This window comes from Natator depressus, chromosome 3 (genome assembly GCF_965152275.1).
Source record: "Natator depressus isolate rNatDep1 chromosome 3, rNatDep2.hap1, whole genome shotgun sequence".
Lineage (NCBI taxonomy): Eukaryota > Metazoa > Chordata > Testudines > Cheloniidae > Natator > Natator depressus.
Genome location: NC_134236.1, coordinates 127,183,966 through 127,210,986, shown reverse-complemented (window position 1 = coordinate 127,210,986; position 27,021 = coordinate 127,183,966). Strand labels below are relative to the sequence as shown.

General features: G+C 40.5%; 2 protein-coding genes across 17 annotated transcripts in view; one reads left to right on the top strand and one right to left on the bottom strand.

The window, feature by feature from the left end:
• Positions 1-27,021, bottom strand: part of AFDN (afadin, adherens junction formation factor) — a 216,592-nt gene that overhangs the window by 169,552 nt on the left and 20,019 nt on the right. The window lies entirely within an intron of this gene.
• Positions 10,047-10,866, top strand: LOC141984078 (metallothionein). Its single transcript, XM_074947015.1, has one exon. It carries the CDS (start codon positions 10,217-10,219, stop codon positions 10,406-10,408), a length of 192 nt encoding a protein of 63 aa, XP_074803116.1. The 5' UTR covers positions 10,047-10,216; the 3' UTR covers positions 10,409-10,866.

The following is a 27,021-nucleotide window of genomic DNA, read 5'->3' as shown; positions in this document are numbered from 1 at the left end:
TTCTCACACCACATAACCAGATTTCAGGCACTGTTCACAGCATGCAGCATTACTACAGCTTCATTCATCATACAGCAGCTGCTATTACCAGTGTAGCTAGTTGTGCTTTACAACTAATTTCTAAAATAAGTCAGATTAACTTAATTTTCCACCAACACACTTACAAGTGATCAATACTTCATTCCTCAATATTTCAATTACATTTTAATACATGAAATAAGTTGAATGTCACAGGTTTGACAAGCATTCAGAAAGAAGGATTCTGCGTGGACTCCTCCTGAAGGTCGAAACAGACTGGACTTCTATATAGATTGCTTCCGTCGACGTGCACGGGCTGAAATTGTGGAAAAGCAGCATCACTTGCCCCATAACCTCAGCTGTGTTGAACACAACGCCATCAACAGCCTCAGGAACAACTCTGACATCATAATCAAAAAGGCTGACATAGGAGGTACTGTCATCATCATGAATAAGTTGGAATATGAACAAGAGGCTGATAGGCAGCTCTCTAACTCCACATTCTACAGGCCATTATCCTCTGAACCCACTGAAAATTACCAAAAGAAACTATGCCGTCTGCTCAAGGAGCTCCCTGAAAAAGCACAGGAACAGATCTGTGCAGATACATGCCTAGAACCCTGACCAGGGGTATTCTCTTTGCTACCTAAGATCCATAAACCTGGGAATCCTGGATGCCCCATCATCTCAGGCATTGGCACCCTGACAGCAGGATTGTCTGGCTACGTAGACTCTCTCCTCAGGCCTGACGCTATCAGCACTCCCAGCTATCTTCGAGACACCACTGACTTCCTGAGGAAACTACAATCTATCGGTGATCTTCCTGAAAACACCATCCTGGCCACTATGAATGTAGAAGCCCTCCACACCAACATTCCACATGAAGATGGACTACAAGCTATCAGGAACAGTATCCCCGATAATGTCACGGCAAACCTGGTGGCTGACCTTTGTGACTTTGTCGTCACCCACAATTATTTCACATTTGGGTACAATATATACCTTCAAGTCAGCAGCACTGCTATGGGTACCCACATGGCCCCACAGTATGCTAACATTTTTATGGCTGACTTAGAACAATGCTTCCTCAGCTCTTGTCCCCTAACGCCCCTACTCTACTTGCGCTACACTGATGACATCTTCATCATCTGGACCCATGGAAAAGCTGCCCTTGAGGAATTCCACCATGATTTCAACAATTTCCATCCTATCATCAACCGCAGCCTAGACCAATCCACACAAGCGGTCCATTTCCTGGACACTACTGTGCTAATAAGCAATGGTCACATAAACACCACCCTATACCGGAAGCCTACTGACTGCTATACTTACCTACATGCGTCCAGCTTCCATCCAGGACACACCACACGATCCACTGTCTACAGCCAAGCTCTAAGATACAACCGCATTTGCTCCAATCCCTCAGACAGACAAAAAGAAAAGGAGGACTTGTGGCACCTCAGAGACTAACCAATTTATTTGAGCATAAGCTTTCGTGAGCTACAGCTCACTTCATCGGATGTTTAGTACTCCTTTATTGATGTGTCTTTGTGTGTTAAACCTTCTTTGATAAAAACAGGCTTACCTCAACTAAGTTAAGATACAGTGCCTTGGATGTTCAAACTTTATCAAATATTGTTTGTTATATAATCCCTTCCTTCTTCAAGGATGTTAAATCAGACAGTTGTGGACTGATTTCTAAATAGGCTACATCACCAAAAAATGCAAAGTGAAAACTTTGCCCCCTAAACACATGCCATAGTGCCCCTAAATTTGGCTAAAGGATTTTGTCTGTAATTCTCTTGAATAAATATTTAAAAAAAATACAGTGAGGAGATTTATATACACACAGAACATGAAAAAAATGGGTGTTTATCATGCACACTGTAAGGAGAGTGATCACTTAAGATGAGCTATTACCAGCGGTGGGGGGGGTGGGGGGAGAGAAGAAAACCCTTTGTAGTGATAATCAAGGTGGGCCATTTCCAGCAGTTAACAAGAACGCCTGAGGAACGGCTGGGGGGGGAGGGGAATAAACAAGGCGAAATAGTTTTACTTTGTGTAATGACTCAACCACTCCCAGTCTCTATTCAAGCCTAAGTTTATTGTATCCAACTTGCAAATGAATTCCAATTCAGCAGTGTCTCGGAGTCTGTTTCTGAAGTCTTTTTGTTGAATAGCCACTTTTAGGTCTGTAATCGAGTGACCAGAGAGACTGAAGTGTTCTCCAATTGGCTTATGAATGTTATAATTCTTGACATCTGATTTGTGTCCATTTATTCTTTTACGTAGAGACTGTCCAGTTTGACCAATGTACATGGCAGCGGGGCATTGCTGGCACATGATGGCATATATCACATTGGTAGATGTGCAGGTGAATGAGCCTCTGATAGTGTGACTGATGTGATTAGGCCCTATGATGGTGTCCCCTGAATAGATATGTGGACACAGTTGGCAACGGGCTTTGTTGCAAGGATAGGTTCCTGGGTTAGTGGTTCTGTTGTGTGGTGTGTTCGAGTCTGTTTTTGAAGTCTTTTGTTCTATTGTTGTGTTCAACACGGCTGAGGTTATGGGGCAAGTGATGCTGCTTTTCCTCAATTTCAGCCCGTGCACGTTGACGGAAGCAATCTATATAGAAATCCAGTCTGTTGTTTTGACCTTCAGGAGGAGTCCACGCAGAATCCTGCTGAATTGGAATTAATTTGCAAACTGGATACAATTAACTTAGGCTTGAATAGAGACTGGGAGTGGATGTGTCATTACACAAAGTAAAATTATTTCCCCATGTTTATTTCCCCCACCGTTTCTGTTAACTGCTGGAAATGGCCCACCTTGATTATCACTACAAAAGGTTCTCCACCCCCCCACCCCCCGCTCTCCTGCTAGTAATAGCTCATCTTAAGTGATCACTCTCCTTACAGTGTGTATGATAACACCCATTTTTTCATGTTCTGTGTGTATATAAATCTCCTCACTGTATTTTCCACTGAATGCATCCGATGAAGTGAGCTGTAGCTCACAAAAGCTTATGCTCAAATAAATTGGTTAGTCTCTAAGGTGCCACTAGTACTCCTTTTCTTTTTGCAAATACAGACTAACAGGGCTGCTACTCTGAAATGGGCCATTACACATATTGAATCTATTTCCCTAAGTTAAGTATCCTCACACCTTCTTGTCAACTGTCTAAATGGGCCATCTTGATTATCACTACAAAAGTTTTTTTCTCCTGCTGACAATAGCTCATCTTAACTAATTAGCCACTCACAGTTTGTATGGTAACTTCCAGTGTGTGTGTGTGTGTTCCATTCTATGCATCCAATGAAGTGAGCTGTAGCTCACGAAAGCTTATGCTCTAATAAAGTTGTTAGTCTCTAAGGTGCCACTAGTACTCCTGTTATTTTTGCGGATACAGACTAACACGGCTGCTACTCTGAAACCATTCAGAAAACAGTAATACTTTAATTCTGCACCATAAACCGTATATACTCGATCATAAGCCGGTTAGTTTATAAGCAGACCCTCCCAAGATGGATAAGTAAAAATGGAAAATTTTTATGACCCATTCATAAACTGACCCTATAATTCAGGGGTCGGCAAACTTTGGCTCCCGGGCCATCAGGACAAGCTGCTGGCGGGCCGAGATGGTTTGTTTACCTCGAGCGTCCGCAGGCACAGAGGTAAACCTAAGTAAACGAAGTGTCCCGGCGTGCCAGCTGCTTACCCTGACGGGCCAGGACAGCAACTGGTGGGGAATTTGGGGGGGGAGCTGGGGGTCCCACATGACCCCACCTCTAGCCCAGGATCCCCATACTCTCCCCATCCCGTCCCTTCCCACCTTATCTGGGGAGAGCCAGGGGAGGATGTCTCTGGCCTGGCTGGAGCTGCTCCGGCAGGCCAGACCGGGTGGCACAGCCGCAGCGTGTTCCAGTGGGCTGGACCGGGTGGCACAGCCGCAGTGTGTTCCAGTGGGCTGGACCGGGTGGCACAGCCGCAGCCTGCCTGGGGGGCAGGGCCAAGCAGCACAGCTGCAGCTGCTTCTGAGGCTTGGGTGAGAGCAGCATGGCCAGAAGCGGAGAGACTCTGGCCCCGCCTCTTCCCTTCTGGCCCTGCCGGCTGTGCTGCCTCTCCTTGCTCCCTCTGTTGGGGGAGGGGCTGCATCCCACCTCTCCCCCTCTATATCCATTCAGAAGCCAACCCCCCTTCTCTGGTGCTTCCCTTTTTTACTTAAAAAATTCGGCTTATGAACAAGTATATACGGTAGTTTAGTTTCTTTGTAATCAGCACTACATATTTTTACAGTATTAGCTTCAGGACTATTAGATTACGTGCAACAGTACTGTAAGAAGAAAGCACAGATGTGATGTCAAATGAAAACCGTGCCATTTATTCATGAGGACCTCTGGTTACAATCACACTTATTCTTTTCCACTGAGACACTCAGGAAAAAGAGTGATTGATCAGAGCTTTAAGTCTACAGTAGTATATTAATTTTATTGTGAATTACAAATATCTATTTGTGACAGGTTGGACTCTTCATTACGGTACATTAAAATGTTCAGCGAGACATTCTGCAAGTATTAATGACCTGCAGGGAAGCTCATACCTGACACTCGGCTGTAAGCGATCTGTCAGCCAGACCTAATTAGTCAGGAGTTCCAGAGAGGAATGCTGACAAGCCTAATAAGAAACCAGCACCTGACTTTCCTGGAGTAGACAGAACAAACAGCAACAGGGAGAGAGCTCAAAAAGGTCTGAAGGCTTGAAAACACCAGATATACTGACTCACTCACACCTTTAGAGTGTGGACCTCTAAGAAAGATTAATCCCTTCATTATACTTTATCACAAATTCCATACTTTTGCATAACAAAGTGTATTTTAAGTAAATACATTTGTTCCTGAATCAAAGTGTAAACTATATCTTGACCTTTTTTCTTTTGTGGCTTTAGCTCTAAGCAGTCCTAGCCTCTTCTGTTTGAGACTTGAGTCACAGGTTACCTCTTTCCACCTGATGACTAGCTATAAGATGGACCAGGATTCCCCAGGATTCTAAAGTGTGTAGGTTCTTTTGAGAACAAGTTGCCACTGCTCTGTTAAAACTGTTAAAGTGTAACATAAGCTTTCACAATTTAATGCGGACGGTCAAGATCTTACCAAAAACTAATATGGCTCTGATAGATTATTAGCCAGTTTCATTAAGTCTTATTATTTACTGATTTAACTATCTGAAGAGGCATTTATGTACAATACTTCATTCAAACTGCAAAACTTGTGTGCTAGCAGGTCAGAATGTGGTTTACAATTAGACATCAGATTCCCATACTTCTGATGGAACAATTACACCACACTGTGGCTCAAATTCAGCTCAGAACTAGTTTTAAAAAAAAAAAAAGCCAAGTAAAAGCTATACCATTGATAGCTACATGTGTCATTGGTAGTACAGTGGGCTCCCCAAAGCAACACCAATCCAATATTTTGACTACACAATCCCTGGGGCACAAATTGTGTTGGAAACAGTTCTGAAAAATGCTTTAGAATCACTACTGTTGTCTTTCTTCCACATCTAAAATCTGTCATCTTTTGTATCTCCTTTTGATTTTGTGGGTCTCCTCTCAATGTTCATGATAACCACAAAACAAAAATAGGATAATTTCAATTCTGCATACAAACATGCACCCTGAGACCTGCATCAGTAAGTGAAATTCATTAAGACTGAGTTGTTAGTTTATCTCACTCAAACAGGTTCAGGCATGGTTTCTATGCAGATATGATACCCTGAACATTAAACACAAAGCAAGCAGCAGCAACTCAGACAGGCATGCCACCTCCTCTTTCAGACATCAAACTGAGGAAATGAAAAAGGAGTTCACCCACTCCAGGTACTGCTGAGATGGGGAACCAGGTTTATTTTCTCCTGAACACAATATACAGTGGAACATGGCTGGAAGCTCTGATCACTATATGAACATATAGAATGTAGAGAAAAAGAGATATTTCCTCCACTACAATTACTGAAAATTAGGGACATACCTAGCAAGCACACTTTTAGACTGTTTTTTTAAAACAGTGACCCGATACCATTAATTAACATCAAATAGAGGAATTTAACATACTAATCCTACTTAAAATAAGTCGTTACACCCCATCCTGCATAAAATAGTAAACTAATGTCATTTGCTAGCAAATTATTTTTTGGTTGCTGATATCAATACTAGAGTACCTTAGGGTAGAGTTAGCCTGAAAAATCTTTAATACAGTAGTTATAATACTTTAGCAAATTTTATCTGCTAATAGTCCCCCCCCCCCTCCATAAATCCAGCTTAATCCTGTTGTATAATAGTTGGCAGCAATTTCTTCATTAATTCTACATCAACTTGGTTATATCGTACAGCTTCAGTTAATTATATTTACCCCAAGAAGGGCTCCTGTTTTTTACATTTCAAAAACTGTTTTAAACAGTGACTACACCAAGGCTTTATTACGGATTCTAAATTCCCAATCCACACTCCTCTGAAGCACTGGACATTCTATTCTTATTCAAACATGCTAAAACCAAATAAATTCCTCAATTTCAACATGGAAACTAATCTCAAGGAAACAAAATTATGCTATATAATCTTACACCTCATTTAAAAAGATCTCCCTTTACATTACCAATTAACTTTTTTATTTTTTATTTAAAAAAATATTAAATTGGTTCTGCTTCTTTTGCCAGATTCCCTAGATACTTAACTATATAATCTTCAACATATCAGGTTACCAGCATTGCATATTTGATCTGGCATTCTCTATTTCATGGCCATAAATGAATTTTTTTTTACCTTGCAGATTGCACCAGAAATGTTTTGTCCTAAAAACTATCCACTGGTTGCTGATTACAATGACCATCTCAAATTCTCCAGACAAGGAGCAAGTCTCATTAGCTGATTATCTTACTCATCAATTGATTTGTTTTGCATTCAGATCTCCATTGCTCCGAATTCTTTCCCCTAACAAATCCCACAGGCTATGTCCGATATCTTACTCAGATATATTTACCAGCAGATTTTATATTAAAGGGGACTGGGAATTCTGTAAGGCCATAACCTGCTCAAGCCAAAGTTCACGTTACTCTTCTAATTATGTTTGCAATACCTGAAATGACACTTTGCCCATTACTTCAGAACCTTGTATACTGACCTCCATTTTGTTTGCTGGAAAAGACAGCTGGCCAAGAAGGCTATCCAATAATTCTGCTAACACCTTTTCCCAAACTTTTTATTGGCTAAGATTCAAATTATGATGAGAGTTACTTTGAGGAGATCTAATATTTAGCTTTTCAAACTGAAGTATGGATAGAGCATCAATCCCCCATTATCTGCTAGTTTCAAGCATAGCTTCTGTACAATAGAAAATTAAAATAGTACTGATAAGCAATTTCAAGAAAAAACTCTCAAACAAACATGCTGAAGTCAGAGAATGCTATTTACTAAATCTATTACATTTAGATGTTCTTCCTATAAATTGTATTAAAAATAAGGAAAAATGTAATTTATACTAGTAAATCTCAAACACCAACCACAAGAGCACAGTACCATTTATTAATTTAACTTATGATGAACTCATTCATTTTCATCCAATTTGTATTTAACATGCACGATCTATACAGGAAGCAGTGTGCCCTAGTGTCCAGAGCACTGGACTGGGACTCAGGAAACCCGGGTTCTATTCTTAGCTCTGTAGCTAACCTGCTGGGTAACCTAGGGCAAGTTACTTGAAATCCATTGTGGATCTGGGCCAAACAGCGGTTTTCCCTCCTCTTTAGTGTCCTAATCACTTGGCTATGGAGTCTCTCCCTCCCTCTGGTCCTTCTCCTCATGAAGCAGAATAGGGAATTGAACCTGGGTCTCCCACACTCCAGGTGAGTACCCTAATCATTGGGCTAAAGATTATATGGGAGGCCTCCTCTTACTCCCCACCCAAGGCCATTCTCTGTAGAGTTAGCCATGCATCATCATTGTTCGTGTAAGAAACGGTGTAGGCACACACAATGCCTGATTTCAGGAGAGGGTTTCACTGCTGTGGATCCCAAGCAGAGACTGGTGCTTAACTCCCTAATAAGGGGAGGGCTCAGGGCAGACCTTTCTCCCCAGCATTGCCCATTGGCTAGTTCAGGCATCTCCTTACTTAGTGTGCTGTCTTTTGTGGATACCATTCTTAGGCACCTATTACTTCCATAGCATTGTATAGGCAGCCTACGTACCTAGCTCAGGGTTTGTTGATTCCACTACGTGACTAGGAATCCCTTTGTGGATCCAGGCTTTCCCCTCTCTGTGCCTCGGTTTCCTCATTTGTACAATGGGGACAATAATACTAATCTCCTTTGTAAAACACTGAGATCTGCTATGAAAAGTGTTATATAAGAGATATACTATTTATAACAACTTAACTACCACATGATTTTAGGGAGCACCTATGTTTCTGAAAGTTTCTTCATCTTGTACTTTTACTATCCAGAGCTTAGAGTCATCTGTAACACATCAAGGTTCTTCAGTGAATCCCAACCAGGCTTTCTTCTCTAGAGGATATTACATTTAAAAAATACATTCTCAATGCTTAGAACATTTTCCTTTCAGGCCCAGGCAAGAAAAATAATATGATGCTAGCCTTTTTGTGTCCAGCAACATGATGGCAACATTATACCTGCTTAGCTATGGGGTTAGCTCACCGAGTCATGAAACTACCAGAGAAGAAAACAAGCTCAGGAATTACTTTAGGCTTCCTGGATTATGTTAGGAGAGACCAATTATATTAGAGGTGATCTGCTGAAAGGAGAAGGAATAAGTGACAAGCCATGGTTTGGCATGTCATTTTGTGTTATCTGACTTACAAAACTAAAAGAAACCTATAAAAAAAAAAACATGAATCCTCAAGTATTCACACTCCAACATGAATCTGGCCTACTCATATCAATTTATGCAAGATGAATAGTTTTTCAGAAAAAAGCACTATGTTAAAAGGAAATGTGAACTCTTCAAGGACATTAAAAATAGTACTGCTCCTTCTGATTTTGTTTAAGGTAAGGGGAAATTACTTACTAGTACTTATTGCTCTCTGCCAGTAGGAATCAAGCTAGAACCACATGTTTTGGGGGGTGAAGTTGGAGAATGAAAACAGGGAGGCAAATCTATATACCTTCACATTATAGGAATCAGAATTCTTAGAGCATAACCTACATCACCAACCTATTAACTAGCGATGCAGTTCAACGTCAGCTTTTTTGTTTCACTTTTTTTATTGTCACCCTATTTACTAACCAAGAGAAAACCAGTAATGCCCAATTTAGGAGACTGGGAAGTAGAAGGTCTGTCATAAACCAGTACCTGTCAGAAAAGTGGGAGTGGGACAGAAAGATCCCTGAAAAATTTCACATGTGAAAACCTTGGAGAACTGCTTTCACTGCCTAACACCACTCTGGGCCCTCCTGGAGAAGAATAACTGCACTCAGTGTAGTGCTGCACCAATTTAATCCAGCTAGGTCAAGAAAACAGGTTTATAGTACTTTGCTTGCAAGTGAGCAGCAAGGTGCGCAGAAGTCAAGCAACATGAGCACTGAGAGAGAGCCTTCATCCATTGCTGCTGTATTGTGTCTTGGTCTGAAGCACAACTGAAAAGCATCCAAGATGTTGGTGCCACATGCGGTCAGAGATTAGTTGCACTACTTTCCCAATGATTCTGTCTAGTAACAGGAGGTTGGAGACAGGACAGGCTGGAGAAGAGAGAGAGGTTTACAGTGTTTTTCTGCATCAGGTAGTGACCTTTTAAAGGTCAGGTAGACTATGGTATTTTTCTGAGTGGATGACAGGTTTGCGTCTCCAAAATAGGAGCTTATAATTTCTGTTAACAGTGGAGGTCTTTGTTGAGTTTCCCCAATCAGGAAGGTCTCAGATACGTTTCACACCTTGTAGCTTAAATATTCCTAGAGACTTCTATAGCTGCATTTTATGGGATGGATCCAAATTCACTCACTAGGAATCTTTTGACAATTTGGGAAGTTAGTAATGAAAGGAAGGGAAAATCTAGAGGTGGCACTGGAACAGAACTCAAGGCAGAAAGAAATAAAAGCTAAAGGACTACATGACAAGGAGACTGCCTGCCTAGCAAGCCTCGTCTCCTCCCCTCCGCGTGACTGAGCAGCGACTGCAGCAACCCGGTGAGCAATGGATCCCCAGGACTGTCCTTGTGCTGCCGGTGGCTCCTGTACCTGTGCTGACTCCTGCAAATGCAAAAATTGCAGGTGCACCTCTTGCAAAAAGAGTTGTTGCTCCTGTTGCCCAGCTGGATGCAATAATTGTGCCAAGAGCTGTGTCTGCAAAGCTCCAGCATCCAGTAAATGCAGCTGCTGTTCCTAAAATGGCTATTTTCTGTTCTCCTGTAAATATTCTGTATGAAAGGCAAAACTAATTTTGTTTGTAATGTAGCAATGACTATTTTGTACCTTTCACAGAAATGTCGATTTGAGGTTGAATGAAAATAAAGGCCATGACTGGAGAAATGTAAAAAAAAAAAAAAAAAAAAAAAATAGGAAGAACACCTAAAACTGATACCTTGCAGTCTCTGTCTTAGACACTCTACTGATGAGACATGGTAAAGCTCCACTGAAGGCAATGATGATACAGTGATTTACACCAGCTGAGGATGTGGCCCTTTGGGTGATCTTGTACATCGCAGAGGCTGATCAATATTTGGCCAATTTTCAAAAGGAACTGTCTTAACCTGGATGTGAGATATCCTCCTTCCCACTGTCTAAAACAAATAGCATTTTCCAGTTTATGAAAGACTATCAAACTTCAGATTGATACTTACTCCACCAGTCAGAAACTACGTATATAACATTACAGAAGTCAAAGTATACAATTTGAATCTTGCAATAAAAGAGATCTTTTATCTTTCATTTTTATTTATGGATTTTTACAATCCTGCTTCTTTTAAAAATAATATGCTACTAAATTTGCCTATTTATGTGAAAAGAATGGGAAACAAATAGCGTATTTGTGTGAACATAATAGTAGTATATGTTTAATTGCCAAAGAGAACAAAAAGGTGTAATACTGACATTACAGGAAATAAGTTTATCCTTGCATTAGTTAAAATTTTAGCTTCAACTACAAGGTAGAAATTTTTTAAATGGTGTGTAACAAGGTAGTTACAACAGAAGAATATTAGAAAATGTTTTCTATCATAAGAAGCCCTTCATCTCTTAAGACCTACAGAAATCAAAGCTGCTATTAATATCTACCCTTACTACATCACACTCAAACACATTTTTCAAGGCTTATATATAAAAAGGTTTTATTGACATGAGTTCAAGTAACAGTCATGCCACACATTGTGAAGTAATTACTTCATGGTACCAACAAAATTTTGTAAGATGTCACATCATAAATTTTATTTTATGCAATATCTTACAGAATTTGTTTTTACTATTTGGATTTATTACATCTACATGATTTTGTATTCCTCTGCATGCAATGCCAGTATATGTTGGTACTAAGAGTCCAACAGAAAAGAAAAAAAAAAGAGAGGAACATTAATTAATACGTCATTGAATACTCGTGAAGTGATTTGAGGAAAGCAGGCTTGATGGGGGAGATGGGGGGGGACTATAATTTGTATCCTGCTGTAAATAATTTGGACTACAACCTAATTACATCTATAGTCAATTAAGTCTGTTAGCCTCGTTTCTAGACATCAAACCATCAGAAAGCTTTCACAAATCAACAAGGAAACTTAGGGTTTGTCTACACTTACATTTTATCACGCTCTAACCTGCTGGCTCAGGGGGGTGAAAAATCACCCCCCTGAGCACAGCAAGTCAAAGCACTTTAAAGCACTCATGTAAACAGGCTCAGAGTGCTGGGAGCACAGTCCCCTCGTGGAGGTGGATTACCAGGAGGAGAGCTCTCTCCCAGCGCTCATGCATGACCACACTCGCGCTTCAAAGCGCTGCCGCAGGAGCACTCCCGTGGCAGCGCTTTGAAGTTTCCAGTGTAGCCATGCCCTTAGAGCTCCCCATAACTACACTAATCAAAACCTTTTATTTTTATTTTAAATCAATAGTTCAGCCATGACCTTACATTTTCTCTTACCCTTAGTGAAGCTACTGTTTAAAAGACTATTTTCCAAACTCAAGGCAACATTGCAGATTTAGTGACTCAGTAATGGCCACTTCTATTCCCTAAAGAGGAAACAGCAGTTGACCATTTGATTACATAGAAAACTCTCCATTTCCTGTGCTGTTCTCTCCATAACTTGTACAAATAATCTAGAAAATGACATCATGTGGTGCATACACAAATCATTTTTAGTGACTAACTTGTCAAATGATATTTCATCAGAAATTATAACAGCCTTTTGGCCTAAGCTTTTCAAAGCCTGGAGTTCAAATATTTGCACAGCAAATGTTTCAGTGAATAGTGGCCTGAGGTTTATTATTTGCAGATCTGGCACTTGGAAAGTATTCTTACTGAAAGCCTGCTCAGGTTAAAATCCTCTCAAAATTTCTTTGAAAGACTGAAATGACTTGATTATAAGATAGGAGGAAGAAAATAGCCATGCAATACACTGGTTTTTAAATAAAGAATTTATATTTTCAAAATGTAAGATGGGGGCTCTCTTCCTTTCCATTTATATGTTAATCTGTACTTTATATTTTGTTTAGTCTTATGCCAATTGTCTTCCTAGTTGTGTCACTGGATAGGAAGAGAACATAGGTTCGATATTCATCCATAAATATGTTGGGGAGTTGTAAAGATGATCCCAGAAATTAATTAACTCGTTAACAGTATTAATCAGAAAATCTTTAAAACAGTTACAAAACTGGGTGCTTAAAGTTAGGCACCTAAGCAAGTGGCCTGATTCAGTATTTGATATTTTTATTAATTTTTTTTTAAATGACCATTAACAGGGTGAGTAGGCAAATCTACCTGAGCCAAAAAGTACCACTTCATGGCTGCTTGCTTGCTTGTCACATCACAAAAAAAAAAAAAACCTGCTACTGTTGGCACCCTAATGCTCAAGTAAGATATCAAAGACTGAATGAATACACAGAGAAACTGAACTAATCTAAATCCTAGAGCAAGGCCTGCCAATGTCAGGGAGCAGGGCACACTGATGGTGTTGTATATGGAAGCTTGCACTTCCTCTGCTGTACCTGATCTGTAAATGGATGGAGGCCTTCACTCTCCGTTAACAATTCAGCACTTTTCAGAAACAAATTAAATGAAAAAAACAAAAAACAGCCTGTGAAACCATGAGATTTTAAATCAGCATAACTGACAAAAATAGAAGCTCTTAAAATTTTAGCTATAATCTACATGTAGATTAATACGCTAGCTCAGTACAAAGGCAAATACTTATTCTTCCAAAATACTGGAAGAAAAAACAGGTCAGTCATCAGTAAGTACACAGACTATACTGGAAAATCTTAGTAAGAAAAAACATCAAACAAAGCTGAAGAGCTATATTTAACATCTAAAAGTCCAGTAGTTATTCTTAGTAATCTTTGACAGAAATAAGAAAATTGGTTTATTACCCCCAAAGGATAGAATACATATACTGTAATATAATCTGGTATGGTCTGATCACTAATCATAGGAAATTACTATGATGCCTTTTTCACCTGACTCAACTAATACTGTCAAATGCTCCCCAAATATTTGGTAAAAACCAAGGTGTAGATGAAGGTTGGCTGGCTAGAAGACAAAAAAAGATGCTGAGAAGATGGGGAAAGCAACCAGAAAATGAGGAAATTATTTATCTTTGTAACTGGAGGTTCTTCAAGATGAGCGATCCCTCTCTGTATTCCACTGTAGGTGTGCATGAACTTCATGTGCCCAGAGCTGAAGAATCTTGAAAGCAGTGTCTGTTAGTCCACGCATGCATCCTCATTCTCCTTATACATCCAACAAAGAAAAAGGGTGGGACAGATTGACCGCCTCTCCAGTTCCTTTTCTACTGCAAATCCAAGGATGATCTGAAGCAGAGAAGACGAGGGAGATAGTAGAATATAGATAAGGACCACACATCTTGAAGAACCTCCAGTTTCAAAGGTAAGCAACTTTCTCTTCTTTAGTGCTGATCCCTGTGTGTAGTCTGCTGTGGGTATCTGACTAGAAGTACTCCAGTAGGAAGAGGGTGTGAACATGCAGATGTGTGCGGTTTTGGAAACGTAACAGTGGGGCATCCACCTCTTGCAAGCACCCTCTGGCCAAACGTGTGTCTGCACCTCTCAGTCTTTAAGCAGCCTAGGGTGACCAGATGAAACGGACAAAATATCGGGACACATGGGGGAAGCAAAAAAAAAAAAGCGGCCGGAGCGGAGTTGCCGCTGTGCGGGGGGGGGGGGGGACGGACGGACGGACGGACCACACATACGCCGGAGCGGTCAAAGCCACAATATCGGGACAAATGGCGTCCCGAAAATGCAGCGGTCAGGACGCGGGACAAAACTAAAAATCGGGACGTCTGGTCACCCTAAAGCAGTCTCAGTCTTCACACAGTCCCAGCCATGGTATGGAGCCATACCCTCAGGGCTTCCTCTCCAGAGGCAATGGTTTCACACTCTCTTGGCCTATCTGGCCCCAGCTGGGCCACTAGAAGTTCAAGTCCCGTGTCAAAGTCCAATACTCAGGCCTTCCCCCCAGTGGCTAATGTGGGGGACCTGGGCCCGACCACTTCTCTGGGTCCCAGCCCAGGTACATGCTGCCATGTCCCTTTAACGCTACTGTTTTCAATTCCCTGGGCCACTTCCCCGTGGTCCCACGTTTCACCAATGCTTCATCTTTAGCTCAGTGACCTTCTGTGTTCAGGCCCAGCAGCCAGACAGGAGTTTTCTCATTGCCCCAGTTTCTGCCAACACTGAGCAGTCCGTGGTGCAACAGTTCACTTTGACCAGCCAGGAGCACCATCTGCACATTTCTAGTTCCAGCAAGGAACTGAGTGTCTCTAGCTCTGCAGCTCCTTTTATATGGCTTTCCTGAACCCTGGTTGGCAGCTTCCCCTGCAGCCACTCTAGGCTGCTTGGAAGATTCCACTACTGCTCCTTTCCTAGGATGGGTGTGGCAGGACCCTGAGGCCTCCAGCAGGGCAGCCTCTAGGCCTAGTCCACCCTGTCACAGGAAAGAAATGAAAGTGAAATTGTGAAACTACTTTGGGGGTGAATTTAGAATGTAATTGCAATGAGACCTCATCTCTAAGGACTATAGCTTAAGATGGATCCTCCATCAGACGTTTAAGATCAGACATGCTCCTGGCTGAGGTGATGTCTACCAGGAATGCAACCTTCTTGGATAGGAGAAGCATGGAACAAAGCCAATGGTTCAAAGGTAGGCTTAGTGAGCACCAAAAGAACAAGGTTTAGGTCCCACTGAGGAGTAGATTTTCTCACTGGCTGAAAGGTTCTGATTAGACCTTTCCAGAGTCTGTCCCAGGAATTGCCACCAGGGATTTGATTGCTGATGCACCAATTCTATAGACTGACCACTTCTGCGCACAGAGGGATGGATCTCACTCCTCCTTGTTTGCTGAGGTAAAAGGCAGACATATTGTATGACACGATGAGGACAGGATGACCTTGAAGGAATGGAAGAGAGACTTTGCAAGCCTCTCAAAGTGCCCACAGTTCCAAAATATTGATGTGCATCCTGTACTCTCAAAATGTCCAAGTGCCCTGCACTGTGCAGCTGTCCATGTGAGCTCCTCAACCTAAAAGGGAGACATCTGTAATCATCATAATCCTTTCTGTTTAGAGGGAAAGAAAGGACATATCTATGCATACCTGGTGGCGATTCTCCACCAAAGTAGAGATAACACTTTGATGGGAACAGATACTACGGTGTTCATGGACTGTTGGTTTGGTAAGCCCTCACTCGCTGTGACTGATTTTTAGGCATGTGACAATATCGTCTAAGGTCTGGGCTGGAGCAAGAACAGATTTGTCCAAGTTTATGCTGACACCTAGGGAAGACAGGAGGTGTCTTGGCAAGGAAAAGCCAGTCTTTGAGATAGGAGAAGACAGTGAAGCAATGACATCTTACACAGGCTGCTACTATCGAAAAGATCTTGATAAAGATCCTGGGGACAGTAGGAAGGCCTGTATTGAAAATGGTTGGGGCCCACCTTGAATCTGAGAAAACATCTGTGAGCAGGGTGAATGTCCACATGAAAATACACATCTTTCATGCTGAGAGCTTAAACCACACAGGATTCTAGATGCCTGTGTGACCATGTGAACACTGAATTTGTGAATAAAGCGATTAAGAGGGCAGAGATTGAGGAAGGGTCTCCAGCTGCCCTCCATAGGTATAAGGACGTATGTTAAGTAAAAGCCCTTTCTTTGGTGCTGAAGAGGTACCCGGCTCTATTGCTCCTTGCTGTAGGAGGATCTCTATTTCTTGTTTGAGAACCTCCTCATGAGAATAGCCCCTTAAAGGAGGTGGGGACTGGGATCTAGGAGTGGACAGGGAAATAAATTTGATCATAGACAGACTGGATGATGTTTAGTACACAGTTGTGAAAAAAAGAGTGTTAGAACACCTCCAAAAGGGTGAGAGAGTCCGTAGGTAATTATATTATTGGTTTGCAGCTCTTGAGCTCACATCAAAAATATCATTTACACAGGGGCTGGGGTTGGGATGATGATACAGAAGGTGCAGGGAAATGGGACTTCTGAATCCTATGCCTCTTACACAGAGTGGCTCACAAGGTCTTTGGTTCAACAATTCTACCACCACCAGTCAAGACATGTATGATTGCCCGTGGAATACAGGGCAGGTGTATATATGCCCAGGGAGTGGAGGGTTGGCCTGGGTCTTAGAAAGTGTAAAAGACTCGTCAGTCTTGATTAAACAGGAGTTTCATTAAAGGGCAGGGCAGGTTCTCCACAGTGCTCTGGACTTCCCTAGTAAAACGGAAAGTGAGAAGCCATGACATTTCTCAGCACATTACAATGGCAGTAGCCACTGCCCTCGAAGATGCATCTGCTGCATCAACCACTGATTGATGAGCAGTTCTGGCAATCATCTTGCCTTCTTCTCTGAGAACCTGAAATCAAGTTCTGTCCTGATGAGGAAGCTTGTCAATAAAATCCAAGAATTTGGATAGCTATTCCCGAGAATTTAGAATAGCTCAGATAGTCATACTTAGTCATCAGTGGTTGGTAATTGGTTACCCCAAACTTGAGGCTAGCAAAAGTAAAGATCTTCCTTCCCAACAAAACTGAACCATTTGCCTTCTTTATCACCTGGAGTCGATCTAGTGTGCTGCTGTCTAGACCTCTCCATGACAGCATGGACAACCAAAGAGTTAGGAGCAGGATGGCAAAAGATAAATTCCGCCCCTTTTACTGGGACAAAATACCATTTTTCTGCTATCTTAGGGGCAAGGACACAAGTGGCTGGGTCATACAAGACCATTCTACCTGGTTCCTTCAAGACATTTTTTAAAAAAAAGCACAAAATAAAACATTTAAAATGGGGGGTTTACAATTGATACGTATTTTCATTTGCCACATTTTCCCCAGTGTCCCCTCACCATTCATTTAAGTTTTTCCTGGAATGCTCCTGTTACTTCTGCTCACAGCACTTAGCTGATGGCTCGCAGACAACAGAGTGTAACTCATGAAATATCAGCTTCACTGTGCTTTTCTCCAGGGATATAGGAAAATATGAATGAAAGAGCAGCAGTGCAAGCTTGATCCTGAAGGAGAGGAAGGGAAGTTATTGTACATGATAAACACAAGAGACAAGCTGGGAAAGCAGGAACAAAGGGATAATGAAGTGGGGATAAGGAAAGAAAGAGGAAGAATACAGAAAAGGGTGGATTAACACACACTAGGCTGGCCACAGCATCAACTGAGTACCAAACTTGCTCTTTCACTTCATATAGTAGGGAGCTCTTGAATTGTTACTAAGACGGCATATTAATACACAGAAGAGAAAGAGGTCTCACATTCTATAGGGACCTCAGACCAACGGAAAGAGCAAGACCAATCAACCAAGGGCCACCCTTCCTGAATCACAGAGAAGATGGCTACTAGGTATTGCTTTTAAGAAAGGAAAGAATGGGGAGAGACCAGCAGAAATAAATGAGGGAGGGGTATGAGATAAATAGCTTTATTTTAGAGGAAGAATTGCATTTGAGGTTAATTTACCAAACCCACACTTTGAAATACCTGTCAATCAACTCAATCTTAAAGACACCCCTTAAACTGCTAAAACTCCACCACCTGAAAGTATAACTACCATCTTATTGTATGACAACGATTTAAGCATTTGAAAGTACCAAGGGATGGAGCAGCTAATATGCTGTATTTAACATTTTAAACAATAAAACACATTCAGGAGCAACTGAGACAACATCTGGTCTATAAAACAGTTTCTGAAATGTATATTTCATGTCTCAGGTTATATATTTTAGAGGCGACAGGAAAACAATGACTACACTATTTAACAGACAGTTGAAGTTGACGTGTCTTCAACACATGCTTTCAGCCTCTCTAGACTGCTGTATTTTGCAGGAAAATCAATATCAATCCATGAATCAGACACCATGCTAATTAACATATTTGCTGTAACCAAATCTGCAAACTACTGTACACCAAAGGTGAAGGCAGATGAAAATAATTTACAGGGAAGAGGAAAATCAAGTAAATGGAACCCTCTTGTACAGATTAGAACTATTCACCTTTGCACAGAATACTATGGCTATAACCTTTTAAAAATTTCAAAACCCAAATGATATTTATTATATGTCTACCTGATAATCTAAGACACATTCTATCTTGGACAGTAATTCCCAAACTGTGGTTCACTGGTGGTATACAGACTACATCCACTTTGTCAGTGAATAGCACCATTCATAAGCACTGAATTAGACGCTGTACTGAGCAACACCAAACCTGGACAATGGTGGGATATGACAATATTTCACCAGAGTTCCTTAAACACCTTGGAACCAACACCCGTCAATGGTTATCCAAATTCCTGATGTGGGTTGTTAATGAGGGTAACGCGCTAACGGTCTGGAGGCTGTCAAAACTGATCACCCATCTAAAACTCAGAAAGGACCCACACAATGTGGCAAACTACCAACCAATCTCTCTGCTATCTGTCATCTTCGAAGTCCTGGAGCAGCTTATCCTCCAGGGTATACCCCCGGAGGTGGAGACAACTCCCAGCGTTGACCAAAGGTGGCTTGCAGAAGAGTTGAAGCACATGCAACCAAGTCCTAGCCCTTGCTACATATATAGAAAATGGGTTTCAAGAGAACTTGAAGAAAGGAACTGTTTTCTTGGACCTGACAGTGGCCTATGATATAGTAGGGCTCACTGGTCTTCTGGTTAAACTATCAAGAGCTCTCCCAGTATGGATGGTGGACATGGCTAAACTACTACTTTGTGACTGGAGTTTTGTGATACATATGGGAGACTAACTGTCCTCTCCATGCACCTATTCCAACAGTTTACCTTGGGGCTCCGTGCTTGTGCCCACCACCATCTTCAATCCCTACATAAACTACCTGCCACCGACGCAATCCTGGAAGTTTATCTAAGCAGATGACATCTGCTGTGGAATCCATTTGCACTCTTTCACCAAATTGGAGAACGTCTTGACGCCAACCTGGCCAAGATGCCAGCCTACTGTAGCAGTTGGCACCTCCAACCAAGTGTGATCAAGACTGTTTCAAGCATCTTCCACTTCCACAATGCAAGTGCTAAACGGCAGTTAGATGTTTTCCCTCTACAGAAAACGAATGAAACACGAAGCAAAACTGCTCTATCTTGAGGTCACACTGGACCACTGCTGCAAAAGTCAGGACTGGGAATAATCTAATCAGCAAATTAGCCAGTTCAACATGGGGGGGGGGGAAGAAGCAGACACTTCGCAAATTGGCTCTAGTCCCATGGGGAATACTGTGCTCTGGGCGATGTCATTCACCTCGCACTCCTTTGGTCAACATTGACTTGATATGCTAGTATGCATGAAAGTGAATGAGAGAGGAAGTGGTCCACGAGACTCCACACTACAAAACCGTTGGGTAACTAGAAGATGGTATCTGAGCACTACAGCTACTACCATAAAGGATTTCACATCAGTTTCTTCATATATTCTTTAAAAAAAAAAAACTACAGAGAAAAAGTAACGTTACCTTCCTAAGTGATTTAATTATTTAAACAAACACTGGCAACTGCAGAACTAGTGAAACTGTGACTTCACAAGAAATGAAGCTGAACAACTGAAAGGTGAAGGAACTTTTAGTCAAGACTCATACTTTTCAAATGTTGATTTCAAGGGGTGTGACTCATTTTAGCCCCAAACTTGTGTTACTTCTCATAACATAAGAACTAGGGGTCACCAAATGAAAATTAATAGGCAGCAGGTTTAAAACAAACAAAAGGAAGTATTTTTTCCACACAATGCAATCAGTCAGTTTGTGGAACTCTTTGCCTGAGGATGTCGTGAAGGCCATAATAGGGTTCAAAAAAGAACTAGATAAATTCATGGAGAATAGGTCCATCAATGGCTATTAGCCAGGATGTGCAGAGATGGTGTCCCTAGCCTCTGTTTGCCAGAAGCTGGGAATGGGTGACAGGGGATGGATCACTTGATGATTACCTGTTCTGTTCATTCCCTCTGGGGCACCTGGCCGCCGTCGGAAGACAGGATACTGGGCTAGATGGACCTCTGGTCTGACCCAGTATGGCCATTATATTCAAAAATTATCTATGGTCTACAAAAATTTAGTTTCCTCTCACTTTTGTTATTGAACATTATTTACACCAGAAACAAAGATCTTATGAAACTCAGGTTAATGAAAGTGTTGCCTACGCTAATGGAATGCAATACTACGTCATTTTAAATTTGCTACAATTTCTTGTGTCCATCACTTTGGGTCTACCACATACAGCAGCCCATTTTGATCCTTGACAGGTTGAGGGATATGATCAGACTAAGCTTTTTTTTTTTGCCAATCTAACTAAAAGACCCATGTCCTCTCAATTTGGTCAGATTTCAGCCTCTTGTGATGTCATAATTCCATTAGCTCCCTAGTCATCCAGGGTAGACAAGATTAAGTCTTGAGCGCCCTTCCAACCCTGATATTCTATGAGTCTATGAAGTCACTAAAGGAAAAAAGAAGCAGGAAAAAAAAACAAAACAAAAAACAACCCATCACCAAAAAACTTTGAATGCATTATTTATCCCAACAGGCACATGCTCAGTCTTCCCCTACAGGTCACCTGTAAGGACACAGGTCCCCATTCTACTTGAGTAGACCCCTACCAATTATGTCATTGGGACTCCCCACAAATGCAAGGACCTGTGCACATGGAACTGCTTGCAGATACTTTCATATAATGATCCTCATACAAGACTTCCCCAAGTCATCTTCTGTATGCATTGCCAATGTTCTATCAAACTCTGCTTTTCACATTTAAGATGACATCTGCTTTATCTACCTTTTACACTTTTCTGACAGTGAAATGGAAGGTTCCAAGATTGTTCCATCAACAAAATGTGTGCTCAGAGAATCCAAGATAGATTCTAACACAGAAACAGAATCCAGTCTAAACATATTTTCATTTTAATGAGACAAAGAAACTAAGCAATTTTATAAACACCACATTTATGGAATGTACTTTAGCTTTAACACAAATGTTTAAGAATAAAGTCAAAAATGCATAAAAGACTCAGTGTGTTAGAAGTTACGTTTTTTGCAATTTTAGTGTACTCCGGGAACATTCCTCTTTTGACAGATGTCAGCGATATTAATGATAAGCTGAAGAAGAGAGGTTCATGAATGTTCCCTCTGCATACCTCTCACAAACTTACATATAGCCCTCAAATCGTTTTGTACTGGGATATCCCTAATTCTAAAGAAAAAGCATTTACTCTAAAAACTTTAAAAAAAACTTTAAAAGTTGTGAACTTTAAAACTAACATGAAAATCTCATAAAACATATCTGTAATTGGTAAAACACAGGTCAATTACATGATTTATCATGTAGCATAGGTTATTGAAACAGCAGCAAAATTAATCAGGAGCCACCAAAAGAAAATGTTTGCCAGTGCCCATGGTCTATTAAATCCTGAACTCAGCAGATGGCTTAACTCTTCCCCAGTGATTTTGCTCTCAGCTGCACTAGTAACATCTTTGGTTTGCTCAGCTCCATGGGATCTGAAAACCATTTCATTTATCACCACAATACTACTACATACAACCAAACACAATCAATCTGCTTTTAAAGTTTTATCATATGTAAACATGGAAGAAAACGTTTAATAAACAAATTGTTTTAGCCAAGGTTTTATTAAATAACCTTCTGTTCCTATCAAAAGTACTGTACTTCCATTTCAATAGCATGGAGACCAAGGACAAATTACAATCCAAAACCCCAATCCTGCAAACACTTAGGGTACGTCTTCACTAGCAACGTTAAAGCGCTGACCAGCTCTCCCAGTGCTGTAAAAAAACTCACCCCTGCCAGGGGAGTAGCTACCAGCACTGGGGCTGGTGCACGGTCTACACTGCCTCTTTACAGCGCTGAAGCTTACAGCGCTCGGGGGGGGGGGGGGGGTGTTTTTTCACACTCCTGAGCGAGAAAGCTGCAGCGCTGTAAAGTGATAGTGTAGACAAGGCCTTAGGCACATAACTAACTATGCAGGTGAGAGAGTGTTCCCACTGAGGAAAACAGGACTGCTCAAGTCAGGAAAACTTACACAAGTGTATACAGAAGCAGGGCCCAAGTTACCGGATACACCCTGCAATAAAATAACTTCACTTTACTCAATGAAGATACCATGCAAATACTTACAGTATCTTCTCAAGTGTCATGAAGTAATTTGGAATTTAATTTGTGTCACTGTCCTACCAGCAAACCAAGGTTATTTTAGCTCAGGTTTAAACCAGTAAAGATCTATTTTCCCATCAACAGACTGAAGCATTTTAAACAAGCACTAAATCTGCAAAGGAAAAACAATGAGTTTGTGCTTTGTTTTGCTTCTTGATAACACAAAGGTGGCCATAACCCATCCATCCATCTCTCTCCCCCCTCCCCCGGCAGGAATTCCTAGGCTGATCACCTGTCTCTCCTTGATGGGCTCTCAGCAGGAGACTTTATATTGTTGATCAGGAGCCTTCTCAGCCCTTATTTTAAGGATGAAAGTGTTGGTTCTTTAACAAAATATTTTCTTCCGTTTGTTAAACCACCTGAACAGCAGTCATTTCACCAATCAATTCGTGTTTCACTTGCTTGGTAGCTGCAATATTACCTTACCAGTTGTCCAGAGAGTCTTCAAAGAGACGGTAGACTTGGCCTGAATTTGTAGTACAAACAAGCTTATTTCTAACTGACTTTTGAAGACTTTTTTGTATATCAAAGCAGCAACTGCTACAGCTCTGAGGGACTGTTGGGGTATCTTCAATTAGCACTACAGCAACACTGGGGGTAGATCTTTGCTAATACTGGATACTACCAAGAAAAGTATGCTTTCTTGAAGGTTAATTTCTCTAGGTCATTTAAGTTCAAATATACACTCTGAACTGTTTGAACTGATTGCCTGCTTATCAAACTATTATAGTTTGGTTTTAGTATTTCTTTTGTAAAGCATTTTAAGTAGGGCTGCCAACCGATTAAAAAATTAATAGTGATTGACGTTTTAATCACACTGTTAAATAGAATGCCATTTATTTCAATATTTTTGGATGTTTTCTACATTTTAAAATATTTTATTTCAATTACAACAGAATATAAAGTGTACAGTGCTCACTTTATAGTATTTTTGTTTACAAATATTTGCACTGTACAAAGATAATGAAATAGATTTTTTTCAATTCACCTCATACAAGTATTGTAGCGCAATCTCTTTACCACGAAAGTGCAACTTAAAAATACTATTTTTGTTACATAACTGCACTCAAAAACAAAATAATGTACAACTCAGTCCTACTACTTGTTCAGCCAATCGCTAAAAACAAGTTTGTTTACATTTACTGGAAATAATGCTGCCAAATTCTTATTTATGTCACATGAAAGCGAGAACAGGCATTTGCAAGGCACTGCTGTAGCTGGCATTGCAAGGTATTTACACGCCAGATATGCTAAACAGTTGTATGCTCCTTCATGCTTTGGCCACCATTCCAGGGGACATGCTGATGATGTGCATTAAAAAAATGTGCTAATTAAATATGTGACTGAACTCTTTGGTGGAGCAGGGGGGAGAACTGAATGCCTCCTGCTCTGTGGTTTTACCCACATTCTGCCATATATTTTGTGTTATGGCATTCTTGGATAACGACCCAGCACATGTTGTTCAAATTTAAGAATACTCACAGCAGATGTGACAAAAACACAAAGAAGGTCCCAATGTTAGATTTCTAAAGATAGCTACAGCACTCAGCCAAAGGTTTAAGAATCTGAAGTGCCTTCCAGACTCTGAGAGGGACAAGGTGTGGAACATGCTGTCAGATGTCTTAAAAGGGCAACACTCCAATGCAGAAACTACAGACTCTGAACCATCAAATAAGAAAATCAACCTTCTGTTGGTGGCAGCATCTGACTCAGATGATGAAAATGAACATGTGTCAGTCCACACTGCTTTGGATCTTTATCGAGCAGAATCCATCATCAGCATGGAAGCATGTCCTCTGGAATGGTGGCCAAAGCATGAAGTGGCATAGGAATGTTTAGCATATCTGGCACGTACATACCTTGCAACACCAGCTACAAAAGTGACATGCAAATGGCTGTTCTCACTTTCAAGGTGACACTGTAAATAAGAAGCAGACGGCATTATCTCCCATAAATGTAAACAAACTTTGTCTTAGCAATTGGTTTTTGAGTGCAGTTATGTAACAAACAAAAAAACAAAACAAAAAACCTACATTTCTAAGTTGCACTTTCACAATAAAGAGATTGCACTACAGTACTTGTATGAGATGAACTGAAAAATACTATTCCTTTTGTTTATCTCTTTACAGTGCAAATATTTGTAATAAAAAATACTATAAAGTGAGCATTGTACACCTTGTATTCTATATTGTAACTGAAATCAATATATTTGAAAATGTAGAAAAATATTCAAAATATTTATAATAAATTTCAATTGGTATTCTATTGTTTAACAGTGCGATTAAAACTGCAATTGATCACGATTAATTTTTTAATCAAGTTAATTTGTTTTTAGCTAATCACTTGAGTTAACGGCGATTAATTGACAGCCCTAATTTCAAGGTATTTAACAAGGGTTAGTATTGCATATTATCAATCAGTGCCACCCATGTTAAATTTTAATAGTGATATTTTTAGAATTTAATAAATTAAGACACTTGAAAGCAGAACATTGTTCTTTCGTGGGTCAGAAAGAAAATCTTCTTTAAGTGAAAACATGAGATAAATTGTTAAATCATTCTACGTATGAAGGGCCCATGTCTGCTTTTTGTCCTACATAACTATCACATACAACAAAAAGATCAATATTCTCAACTAAATGATAAATATGAATAGAAATTGTTTAAAGTTTTGTTTTCAGAGGCCTATAGTAATTAAAAGGGATAATTATAAAACATACATCTATAAGCGGTGGTGAGGTCTAGGGGTGTAAAATGTTAACCGGCTAACCAATAAGCATTAGTCTTACCGATTAACCCGCCTTAACCATTAACCCCTACGCCGACTGCGCCACGCCCGGCGGGATCAGCCCTCAGTCGCTTAATCAGTTAACATATTTAAACAGTTAATTTTAGAACATATTTACATCCCTCGTGGGGTCTAGAATAGAACTGGATGGAGAGTCAGGCGATCTGGGTTCTAATTCTGTCTCTGCGCTATCCATGAGATTTGGACAAGTTACTTCACCTCTTTATACCTCTGTTCCCCACCCGACCCATTGTACATTCTTCAGGGCTCTCACCTAACACAATGGAACTTTCACCTCAGTGAAATACATACATAATACAAAACACCATACTTACACAGACAATTAAAGAGTAGAAGGGGAAGAAGAACACGAGTACGAGAAAGCAATTCATTTAATCATAAAGTTCAAGAAATGCAGACTAAATATCTACATACAATTTAACAGAGGTAGAAGCAAGATCACTGATGATAGCACATGTAAAGCAACCATAATCAAACTGATTATTTCTAATGATTCATTATAAGCCCTGCTAATAATAGCACTTCTGAAAAATGGACTCTTTACTACACAACAATTTAGATCTACCTGTAAAAATAGCATCAAATATTCTTAAGACTGTGTCAAAGGAAAGCTGCTGGCTAATGAATGAAAGATCCTAATCAATACAAGCCATCGTTCAAGCAGCAATTATGCCTACATTTAATAGAATGGCATTTCCAAACCCTGATAAGCAGAAAACAAAACGAAATATATCATCTGCATATGTAAGAAAAAGTAAAGTTCAGGAGCATTCAATTTAACAATTTCCATGATCTTTATGTATTTGCAAGTGGTATTTGGGCCACAAAAGAGCTCTGACTTAGATCACTCTGCAGGAAGCAATATTTGATTAAATAACTCAGAACATTAAGTAGACAAATTAGTAACCATTTCAACTGCTCTGAGCGATAATAGCTTCATTGAACCGCCAATGGGAATACCCAGGTTGGCCAAAACAAGAGCACTCAAAGGCAAGGCAGTCAAGCAATTATTAGGGCTCCAATGGGGAAATTTAAGACTCTGAAGACTAGATTCATCGATTCCAAGGCCAGAAGGGACGACTGTGATCATCTAGTCTGACCTACTGTTATTGCACAGGCCAGACACCTTTCCAAAATAATTTCTAGAACATATTTTAGAAAAACATCCAATCTAGATTTAAAAATTAGCAGTTATGAAGAATCCACTAGGACTGTCAGTAAATTGTTCCAATAGTTAATTACCTTTAATGTTAATAATGTAAGTCTTATTTACAGTCTGAGTTTCTCTAGCATCAACTTTCAGCCACT